At 41.9% G+C, this 12,316-nt stretch overlaps 1 protein-coding gene across 1 annotated transcript in view; it reads left to right on the top strand.

Annotated features, from left to right (window-relative positions):
- The first annotated feature begins 3,964 nt into the window (after positions 1–3,964).
- LOC111980885 (G protein-coupled receptor kinase 6) overlaps positions 3,965–12,316 on the top strand; it is a 47,621-nt gene continuing 39,269 nt past the window's right edge. Inside the window, exons 1-2 of the mRNA XM_024011931.2 lie at positions 3,965–4,173; positions 7,595–7,690. Of these exons, the coding sequence (XP_023867699.1) occupies positions 4,122–4,173; positions 7,595–7,690 (148 nt within the window). The 5' untranslated portion in view covers positions 3,965–4,121. The remainder of the gene's footprint in view (positions 4,174–7,594; positions 7,691–12,316) is intronic.

Below are 12,316 nucleotides of genomic sequence, written 5' to 3'. Positions count from 1 at the left end.
CATTTTCAGCATGTAACTATCCCTCAGTTGATGAGTAACCTTCACTGGTCGTGGTGGCTCTAACGTTACTACCATTGATTCGTCCTCGTTCCTTCCAATTTTCTCACCGCCTCCAGATAGGCGACACGTTGGACACTCCTTATCGTTGCAGGGCACTCCAAGAATTCAGGCGCATGTTCACCTCCACAGTTGCAGCATCTCCCTTCATCTGGCATWACGATATTCGTCACTTCTGCACACYGGTGTAGGCCGTCATTGTAAATGATAACTGACTTGCCTAGTTAAATAAAATAAAATCCAGATTTTATTGGAGACGTTAAGCGGATTTCCCAAGTAGCATTGATCCAATACCCTGACTCCGACCAAAAACAAGTCTAGTGGTTCCTATTTTCCAACATAGCTTGACTATTCTTGTTTCCCATTTTCTTCGCCACTGTAACCCACTCATTCTCACTTGCTGTACTATTAGCGTCACTCGACTCACTAGCAGTTTCAAACAAAACCTCCGTTTCTTCCATTCCCCATGTATTCCCCAGGAGAAAAGAAGTTCACTTCATTCATGCAACTGTTCTTTGATGAAGTCTCTCCCTTCTCATATAAAGTTAGGATTCATGAGATACCCTGTAAAAGCTTTTGTGCACAAGCCCCTTCAGTGTTATAAATGTAACATATTTGGTCATGTGTTAAGTGTGTGCAGAAGTGACGAATATCGTTATGCCAGATCTTTGGGAATTCCTCATCTTCCATTCCCCACATCCGTTACATCCCTCCTCCTCTCTTCGGAGTTCGGACGCATGTGTTTGGTGTCACGTGAGTGGAATAAACGCCTCTTTACCTTTGACCTTTCTGTAGTAAAAAAAAAAAAGACATATTATTACAGTAGTAGCAGATTAAATAAAAGTATCAAGACAATATTACTATCAAAATCTAATTGAAATCCATTCAATTATGGGCGACAATTTGATAACAGGGAAGGTGTGACAATGACCTATTCTGATTTTGGTGGTGCTGATCGTGCTGCTACTGGTGATGATGATTATGATGAATGATGAGGGATTCATTATGAAATACAATTATAGATTAATTTGCAAGTAATATAACCCAAGAGTAGTCATTCTTCATCAGTGCCAACACAAAGGTTCCAACCACTTAGCCTACTGCGCAAACATCAGAAAGCTGTACTTTTCCATCTGGGTTCATTTCAATTGATTGACAATGACAAGGACTTTTAGCATCGATTGGGTTGAAATTGGTTGTCTTTCTTATTTTCAGAATATATTTCTTAACAAATTAGAAAGGATGTACACAAGCATTGGAGAAAGAGAGAGAGAGAGGAAGAGGAGAGAGAGAGAGAGGAAGAGGAGAGAGAGAGAGAGGAAGAGGAGAGAGAGAGAGAGGAAGAGGAGAGAGAGAGAGAGGAAGAGGAGAGAGAGAGTTCGCCACCTCTGTGCAAAATCTATTCCAGGTGACAATAGCCTCAAAGTAATGAACATCCAAGAGGATTTCTACATTTCATTCTGAGGACAAAAATAAAATGAGGCTTGTAGTGGTATCATTTTTTCTTCCTTGTCTTCTGGGGACCATGGTAACCAGGTTGCCAGCATCAAACCTCATTCAGGGGTGTAAGGGCATGCATATTGTACTGAGAAGGAGAGATCTCACTTTTTGAACCATTGGATTAGTGTGTTCTCAGGAGMGTTGATTCGATTTCATACTCTCCAAATGGACTTTGGTATATGACTGTTTCCATTTCCTTCACCTTAATGGAGGATTCTGTTACTCTCAGAGGAGATGTCTTATGTCCATCATAACAACCCACACTCACTGAGACTGTAACTAGTGTACCAAAARAGAGCTTTTCTTTGGACGTGAAAGAACATTTCTTTCAAATCCTTTTTTCTTTCTATCCATTCACACTTTTTTTCRGCATAGACTATGATATCTAGTTTTATTAAGCATATCAACCTGAGAGCCAATATGAGAAACAAGACCCAATGCTATTACACATCTATACATAGTTTATGCTATTACATTATCTATGAATGTGTTACTTTTTTGGTAACCATATTTTAATCTCAGAGAGACAAATAGTCTCTCTCACCAGACTCCGTGCATGACAAAAAAAGAGACACGCAATGGTCAAGGGGGTGTTAAGCGGAGCAGCACAGGGGAACCCAAGAACAGACTCAGACCAGGAAACAGGGATGAATGAACCAAGATATTTATTGTAACACGGGGAGAGCTGAAGTGCAGATCCAGGGAAGCTTGGATGAGTTGTAGGAAACCAGATGTGGAGGCTGAGGTTGGAGTGAGCTGGTTTGGGACAGGGTAAACAGGTCCGGAGGGGAATCCAAGGGAGTGATGAGTTGAATCCAGAACAGGGTAGCAGGGTTGTGAGATGTGGAACAGGAGACAGAAACCAGAGTGGCAAAACTGCAGCGAGAGGAGAAACTGACTGAACGAGATTACGATCTGGCAGACTGGAACTGGCAGGACTGAGTATTTATAGAGGTCTTRATTATGGAASGGGTTGCATGTGGTGGGGAACTGCTTTGACTCCAGCACACCTGTCTCCAACCACACAATCACACACAGAGAGAGCGAAGAAGAGGGAGAGAACTGGGGGAATGGCTGCAGGTCAATGAGACGCCGGATGTCCACTAGGGGGTGTAGCAGGAGCAGATGGGACAGGGGGGTTCTTGTTAATGCATTGCCATGCCTCTAGATGTCCCTGTAACCAAGCAAAATATCTGTTTACTGTAGAATCAATTCTTCATGCTCATKTTCTTTATTCAGACATTGCATTCAACTGAATGGTCATCAGGCAAAAAGTGTTATATTGCCTCCCCTAAAAWGTGAATGGCAACATTTTGTTACTAGTTGGCAGTCGTTTGAGACTATGCTGCATTCATAACAAAGTGGGGAAGTGGTAATTACCAGTTGTGAAGTCGTAAATACCAATTAATACATTCAAGTGATTTGAACTCGAAACGCTGATTGGCCAACAAGCTGCATCAACCCTAAACTAAAAGTACAGTTATCATGCTTTTAAACAGATTATAGTGTAATTTTTTTTATGTACCTCCCAAGTGGTGCAGCGGTTTAAGGCACTGCATCGCAGTGCTAGAGGCATTACTACAGACCTGGGTCGCAGCCGGCCGTGACTGGGAGACCCATGAGGCGGCGCACAATTGGCCCAGCGTTGTCTGGGTTAGAGGAGGGTTTGGCCGGCTGGGATGTCTTTGTCCCATCGCGCTTTAGAGACTTCTTGTGGTGGGCTGGGCACATGCACGCTGACACGGTCGCCAGTGTTTCCTCCGACACATTGGTGMGGGTGGCTTCCGGGTTAAGCAAGCAGTGTGTCAAGAAGTAGTGCGGGTTGGTGGGGTCGTGTTTCGGAGGATGCATGGCTCTTGAYCTTCGCCTCTACCGAGTCAGTACGGGAGTTGCAGCAATGGGACAAGACTGTAACTACCAATTGGATATCACGAAATTGGTGGAAAACAGAACAAAAAAATAACTTATTAGATTGCTTTTCATAAWTAATGTTTTGTGTTACATTTAACTGCCRACAAGTGTGTAATMTAGGCCATTTCCTTAGTAGGTGACGTCAGAGGTCAGGATGTGGGAGAARTCGAAGCTCAGGAATGATTGAGGAGTTTCCCACTTGCAATTACGACTTGGAGGGGCGTTCATGTGTATGGTTCACAGTCATATGTGGTAAAYACCACCGTCCCACTTGGTTATGAATGCAGCATTGGTTTGCGCTGCCTACGTCATGTGTTGAATAACTGAATATGAATATGAAGATTTTATCCACGTTTGGTATTAAATGGGCGTGGTTATGTCACAAGAGCCCAATGAAAAATATACAACTATTTACACTGTCAGAATACACCAATAGTTCACGTGTGGGCGGGGTCCAGTGGTAAACACAAAATAGTCCCAGTTGGAATCGACGCAGTTTGACGCTTCGGGGGTGGAGGTACTACGGGGAGAGAACGACGGAGCGGAGAGTCATTCAGGGTTAAAATATTCCGCCTTGGGGGGTGGGGGAGGACATACTTCACTGCCAACCCGGTGACAAGGTTGGGTCTGCGGTGCCTGCAACCCAGGAAAACATGGAGCTCGAGAATATCGTGGCCAACACAGTCCTGTTGAAAGCAAGAGAAGGTAAGAGACGTCGAAAGGCAGGGACGGGTGACAAGCTTGACAGCTCCTCTCTCTGCACTGTCAGAACCAACTCCGAATCCGGGGATTCCCCCAGGAAATCCAGGCCATAGAGATAGGCGCTGGATGATTGCTGCCCCTCTTTATTATTTGCAAATCCTCTGAAGCGTTAAGATAAATATTAACATCCCATATGCTCGCYGTGGCCTTCGTCACACAATATTTATCCGAGTTTAACCTTGGACAGTGGTRGGCTACAGAAAAGATGCGAGTGTCAATCTGACTGCGCGAGACGTTTGATTCCCCTTATTCTGCTTTATACACTACAGCGTCCTTCGGTATTTTTTAAAAACAGGATGTTGAACAGAATACCATATTCAATGAGAATATAAAGAGCAACACTCATCACTCATGCCAGTACACATGCATTTGTGGACCTCTTTTTGGCAATGACAGTGTATGTCAGTGCGCTCCATGGTTGCAAGAATATTGTAGTGGTGTTGACAAGGGTGTCAACATTGTCAATTTGTGAAACGACAACAAAGATTAACTGAATAAGCAGCACTATAGGYTTTAGTATACTATCTGTGGCAGGTACTGTAACAGGCAGGATGCACATTTCGAATAACTGTATAATGTGTCCATCTGAAACACAAATTGCAACAATGTATATCAATTTACCACCCAATCACAGATTATCTGCAAAAGTAAGACATTGATGTATCTATTTATCAATTAGTGCAAACACAATAAACAAATATCTTGTTTTAGAACTAAGAAGGAATGTTTTTCCTTCAAACTGTCTACAGAATCATTCCGTTCACAGGGTGGTTGACCCCAATCTCATGAACCTCGCTCTGGCTGTATCAGTCTCATTGCTTGCACAGCCTTCTAGCAGATCTGACAGTAGTGGATATATAAAGTAGAATAGAAAATAATATAATAACTTTTATTTTCCCCAGATAGAACATCAGTATCATCATTGAATAACATCATACTGATCTGTAAATGTGTATATTTCCAATCAATCAATCAGTTTTTCATTAGTTAAATGTTTTATAATGGAAAACAAAAAAACGATTGTACTGTGGTAGTCTATAGCAAAACACAGGGTTCAAAATGTTATTGTCCTCTGGTAGGATCAATAATGAACCACTGTGCTGTCTCTGTCTACTGTGCTGGCTCTATCTATTGTGCTGGCTCTGTTTGATAGAGAAGAAGTATTGAATCAGCCATAGACTTTACACAGACTTCTGTTGTCATGTCGCCTCTCTCTGGTCAGGTTGTATGCAAGTGAAATCTACATTCAATGCCACTGTGTAGTGTTATTATAGTTGGGTATAGTACACCTCAACCCTAAGTTCTACTTAAAATCTCTTCAGATTGCAAGTCTTATTTCAGCCATCAGGGACTTAAGAGGGTGTGTTTTGCAGCAGAATGTAAAAAGATTAATCAATTAATTCTAAATGATAAAAGTAGTTATCTGAGAGACCGAGCCCTACTCAGTAGCCAAGTGAAGTGGTATGATCAACTCCACAAGGAGAATAACTCTAGTTATTACTGCAAACCAGCCATATTGTATCTGCTACACCCCAATATGGTGTTCTAATAGAAGCACCTCTACTTTATTTCCACTCTTGTTGTTTATGGTGGTGGTAATAACACTGCAATTATCTTATTATCAAATGGTAATAAAGTAGTTAATAATAGCTTAATACTTTCGGTCACAAACAACAGTTTAAAATGGAAAAGGACGGTAGAGTGAAAGAATAAGAGTCTCTGATTTGCAATATTATTTCCATACTGTTTGTCTGTCTTTGCATTTGCACTAATGCAGGATGTGAATAGGTTTGATCTCATTCTTTCAACACCAGTGAGTATATCTCCATCAAACAATACTGGGTTAGTGATAATATACTGTACACTGTCATTTGTCATTCTTGTACATCTATTTGCTAGGCATAAACCATGTACTCAGCGTGTTATTTGCATCCTGTCCACTTCCCATTGTGATAAAACATTGTTAGCCACACATAGTGTCAATATGTTCTCTGCCAACTACTATTTGAATAGCAAATGTTACTTTGCATGGCATCCAGTTCCTCCTCGTGCCCCTTATAGAGTTGGTTTCACCATCCAACCAAGATGGGAAACTTTACATCATAGGCAGCAGGCATATTCTGCATGCCAGTTTGTTTGTTTTCATACTGTAGCTACCCTTGACCAATGTCAGATTGGGCGAGGATTTTTGGATAGTTGGTGTCCTTTATTTGCACTGGTGAAAGTTAAAGCAGGATAATGGTCAGCTGTGCAAAGCCTTGTTTTGAATCTGGGTTCTGTTGATTTTTTTTGAAGGTGCACTTCCATTACCATAAGGCAACAAGTTAACCCCTAGCTTTTTAACTGGCACTTAGTTGAAACGAAGATGAGGAACTGACTTAATTTTCTCTACTTATGTTCTTTGTCTGCGGGACAGACGTTAACAAGTTCCTCATTGCTGCCCTGAGTCCATGTATGCTAGCTAGGCTATATATCACTACACTAAAACCCTCCCTCCCCATTCCCTTCCTCTACCACGAAAGACAAAGGGCCTCAACCCTCCTGCCTCAGTGTGTACTGTAGGCTCCAGTTTACACACACACACAGTCAGCCCTGTGACCTTTCCCTGGACGGCATGTTGACAAGCCAGCTTTTCTAATAAGGAGGGAGCAGCAGGGCCTCGCACCTGGACCAGCCATTCTGCCTGCTCGCTGTGTGTGAATGCTGCAGCGTGTGACGTGGGTCTCACAGACGTCAGGCCAGCGGGGCATTCTCATGGCATCGACATGATTCTTTTCCTGAAGCCACTCCAGGACGCCTGCAGTCCATAGGCCTGTGGGAGGGAAGGTGGTGGGAGGGAAGGGAATAGTGGAGCCTTAGGCTGGGCAGTCTCCCTTGAGGAAAACAGAAATGGAGGAAAACAGAAAAAGTTCACTCTCTCTACAGTCCCCCTGGCTCTTTCAGACCCCATGACCTTGGCGTGGGTCAGGGTCTCACCAGTCACCATTCAAGATCAATGTTTGTGTCAAGACCTTAAAGAAATTCAAAAGCTACAGGCTATTTGTTAGCATTGTGGTTGGGTATTACTAACCATTTCCATTAGACAGTAATAAAGTAAGTATGCTTTTTCTATGTCAACAGTGGAGCACTGTCTTCTTGAAACACACTCCAGGACATCCATTATTTTAATCACCCTGACCCTCCTCTTTATCTTGGCCAATGTACAACAGCACGTTTGTTCTGAGTGTTTTTAGGAGAGCTGTATGTATTTTATGGGTCGCTCAAGTCTTAGTCTACTTACTGTATGTATCAGGTATTATTTTAGTGTTTCACCATGTGTTAAATGTTCCCTTTATTTGAATAATCAACCACTGTTCTTTTGCAGGAGGTGGTGGAAACAGAAAAGGAAAGAGCAAGAAATGGAAACAGATGCTTCAGTTCCCCCACATCAGCCTGTGTGAGGAGCTCCGGCAAACTACAGGTAYGCTACCTCTCCTCTGCCCGCTAGCTCACCGCTCGCTCATGACTAGATATACTATATGTATGTGGACACTTGCTTGTCGAACATCTCATTCCAAAATCATGGGCATTAATATGGAGTTGGCCCCCCTTTGCTTCTATAACAACCTCCACTCTTCTGGGAAGGCTTTCCACTAGATGTTCGGAACATTGCTGCGGGGACTTGCTTTTGTTCAGCCGCAAGAGCATTCCGAAGTTGGAAGCACAGAAGGGTCTAGAATGTCATTGTATGCTGTAGCGTTAACATTTCCCTTCACTAGAACTAAAGGCCCTAGCCCGAACCATGAAAAACTTCCCCAGACCATTATTTCTCCTCCACCAAACTTTACAGTTGACACTAAACATTGGGCAGGTAGCGTTCTCCTGGCATCCGCCAAACCCACATTAGTCCGTCAGACTGCCAGATGGTGAAGCGTGATTCATCACTCCAGAGAACGTATTTCCACTGCTGCAGAGTCCAATGGCGGCAAGTTTTGCACCACTCCAGCCAACGCTTGGCATTGCGCATGGTGATCTTAGGTTTGTGTGCGGCTGCTTGGCCATGGAAACCCATTTCATGAAGCTCCCGACGAACAGTTCTTGTGCTGGCATTGCTTCCMGAGGCATTTTGGAACCTGGTAGTGAGTGTTGTGACAGAGGACAAATTATTTTTACACGCTACGAGCTTCAGTACTCGGCAGTCCCATTCTGTGAGCTTGTGTGGCCTACCACTTGGCGGATGAGCTGTTGTTGCTCCTAGAAGTTTCCACCTCACAATAACAGCATTTACAGTTGACCAGGGTAGAAATTTGACTAACTGACTTGTTGGAAAGGTTGCAGCCTATGACAGTGCCACGTTGAATGTCACTGAGCTCTTCAGTAAGGCCATTCTACTGCCAATGTTTGACAGTGGAGATTGCATGGCTGTGTGTTCCATTTTTTTTACACCTGTCATCAACGGGTGTGGCTGAAATAGTCAAATCCACTATTTGAAGGGGTGGATTTTTATATATACTTTTGTATATATAGTGTACCATGGTAGTAAAAGTCTGAACAAAAACACAAGATGGGAGAACCTGCAATCCACACTCGAGGTGAAAATTCACACAAAACAATAACTAGGCACTGAGATTCTTTATAAAATGCAATTCAATGTGAAGTTCACTGTGGTGTGGTCTGACAGAAGTCAAGGTGGGGTTGGTGGTGACAGACTGTTATGTTATGAAGTAGTCTGATGGCAGTTGACCATACTGTRCTTTCAATGGTGGAGCAAATCCCCACCCCATCCTCTCAAGACAAGAAGCATATATAATTTAGTACAGTTGKAATGCAGGTCTGTATAATATGCATCAGCTACCTTATTGTCTAATCATCCCATTATTTCCTTAGGAAGTACATTAGTTATTGTACATTTTGTGCACAAAGCAACATGTATTGGCTTTGTGTTTTTTGTCAGTTGTGGCTGGTGCTGCTGGTGGTAGTCAGGAGTTGTTGAACATGGAGTCACACCAATGCGGATCAGCTCACTGTATGGTCTTTTGTAATCATGGGGCTTGCATTGCATCCTGTGGAACACGTGAATGCTGAAGATAGGCTGCTGTGGTAACTTCTGTTTTTCTCAACCTTTCCCGATGATTTAGAGGCATTGTCGGCTGTTTCTCTACAGCGGCACAGAGAGGGTTTATAAATCCCTCTCATCCATCACTCTCTCAGATGGATGAGTTTGGGATTAGGTCTGTGATGGTCATGGAATTTTGGATGACGGTTATTGGCCAGCCAAATGACCGCAGTCACCATAATTTAAGACGCACATTTTCTCCTCTCTGCTCCTGACTTCATGTGCTGCCATAGAAATAGAATGAATAGAACGTGCGTCCCCGTTCAAGTCAATGAGGGCATAATGGGTGGACTGTACCCATTGGAGCAAAGCAGGAAGTAAAAGCAGGAAGTGTACCCATCAATATGTGCTGTGATTTGTTGATTCAACTCAACTGACATTACAAAAATATATTCCATTGCATGAGCCACATCAGTTAAAGAATTTGCTTTCGGTTTTGTACAGCAGCTTCAAACAGCTGAAAATACAATATTTTTGGTTATGAAAAAGGTATTTCACAGCGATTTAGATGGTACAATGATTCACTATACTTGCTTGTTTTGTSWCAYAAACTGAAATTAAGCAAACTATTAGAATTTTAGCAACCAGGAAATAGTTCATCTTTAAAATCATTTGAATAAACATTCTATATTACCATGAAAATTATTGCGTCACAATACCAGTAAGCCATTGCGACGGTACCCATGAGTATACCAGTCAAATTGCCTGGGTTAGAGGTCCGTTCTATGTGACTCAACCACATGAATGCCCTGCCATCCTGTCTTCAGTCAGCTGTTCGTGACAGTTATTTTATTTTCATGACCGTCTTCATCCATAACCAACTGTTACACGGTAACTGTACCAGCCCTATTTGGGATGTTTATGAAATGAATCCTGTTTACGCTGTAAATGCTGAGTGCATTTCATCATTGACTTCAGCCATGAAGCAGAGGCAGACATACTGTATTCGTGCTTCAATTGTACCACAGAGGAAACTGCGGCCTGGGCAGAAAGAGGAAGCTGACTCGCATGTATACTTGAATTCACTCTGTTGTTTTAAAAAGAAAATGGTGACACAAATGTTTATTGGTTTGGAACAGAAAGTAGGCACAGAACACACACACTAGTTTTACTGTGAGATGTCACTCACGATAATTGAAGTTTCGTACAATAAGTAGACGTTAGAACTGTCAAAATAGGTTTGTGATGCATATTTGAGTATGTTCTGCAGCAGTTTGAAGAGATTGCATTAGTTTAATACAAAACACAATCTAAACTAAGGAAACAAAGGTGGGACGTTCCTCTAAAATGAGTGACTCAATTAGAAATTGTGCACCAATATTGAATTTTAAAATCCAGTTATATTCAATGAAGTTCCCTTTATTATAAACCACATGGACTGCATTTACACAGGCAGCCCAATTCTGATCTTTTGCCCCTTTAGTGGCAAAACATCTGATCTGATTGGCAAAATACCAATTAGAGACAAAATATCAGAATTGGGTTGCCTGTACAAGTGTGAACATTTACATGTTAAAACATTTAAACGAAATTGGGATCCTGAAAACTGCAATATGGAACTTTTTGGATGACACAACCAAATTATCATAGAAATGTAAGTTATAGATCTGTCATTCTCATTGAAAGCAAGTCTAAGAAACGGTAGATCTGTTCTATGTGCACTATTTATATGCTTCAAACAGCTGAAAATACAATACTTTTGGTTATGGGAAATATATATCAGTGGTTTAGATGGGACAATGATTTTCTACACTATACTTGCTTGTTTTGTCACAAACTGGCGAACTAGTGGTTTTTAGACTGTTATTCATCTTATTGCTTGCTAGCTACTCTGTTGACAGTTTGACAAGAACATGTGGTAGGTAGCTAACTAGCTTGTTGTTAATTGTTTACAAACCAATTAGTGAATGTGTTAGAAAGCTAAACAGCTACCTAGCTAGATAGGTGACTGCTGTGCCTAGCCAAAAAGGACTCGCTTTGAAAGTTGGATCATGTTATCCTTTGAGGCTTTTAAAATAGTTCTTACCCTATGATTTTGAACATTCAAAGCAACTGGGAATAGTCCATGGCAGACATTGTTGTCACCTTAGCTTGCTAAATAACGTCTGAGTGATAGAAAGCACAAGCACCACCACCAATCATCCTACACCAGGGTTCCCCAACTGGGATACTGGCCTTCAAGGCAGAGTTCCTCTCTGTCCAGTGTCTGTTCTTTTGCCCATCTTAATCTTTTCTTTTTATTGGGCAGTCTGAGATATGACTTTTTCTTTGCAACTCTGACAAGAAGGCCAGCATCCCAGAGTCGCCTCTTCACTGTTGATGTTGAGACTGGTGTTTTGCGGGTACTATTTAATGAAGCTKCCAGTTGAGGACTTGTGAGGCRTCTGTTTCTCAAACTAGACACTAATGTACTTGTCCTCTTGCTCAGTTGTGCACCGGGGCCTCCCACTCCTCTTTCTATTCTGGTTAGAGCCAGTTTGAGCTGTTCTGTGAAGGGAGTAGTACACAGCGTTGTACGAGATCTTCAGTTTCTTGGCAATTTCTCGCATGCAATAGCCTTCATTTCTCAGAACAAGAATAGACTGACTAGTTTCAGAAGAAGTTATTTGTTTCTGGCCATTTTGAGCCTGTAATCGAACCCACAAATGCTGATGCTCCAGATACTCAACTAGTGTAAAGAAGGCCAGTTTTATTGCATCTTTAATTAGCACAACAGTTTTCAGCTGTGCAAACATAATTGCTAAAGGGTTTTCTAATGATCAATTAGCCTTTTAAAATGATAAACTTGGCTTAGCTAACACAACGTGCCATTGGAACACAGGAGTGATGGTTGCTGATAATGGGCCTATGTAGATATTCCAAAAAAAATCTGACAATTACAGAAACAAAAATACATTACAACATTAACAATTTCTACACTGTATTTCTGATCAATTTGATGTTATTTTAAACACACACACACACACACACACACACACACACACACACACA

This window comes from Salvelinus sp. IW2-2015, linkage group LG20, assembly GCF_002910315.2.
Source record: "Salvelinus sp. IW2-2015 linkage group LG20, ASM291031v2, whole genome shotgun sequence".
Lineage (NCBI taxonomy): Eukaryota > Metazoa > Chordata > Actinopteri > Salmoniformes > Salmonidae > Salvelinus > Salvelinus sp. IW2-2015.
The sequence above is the reverse complement of the archived record's forward strand: the minus strand, read 5'-3'. Positions and strand labels throughout refer to the sequence as shown.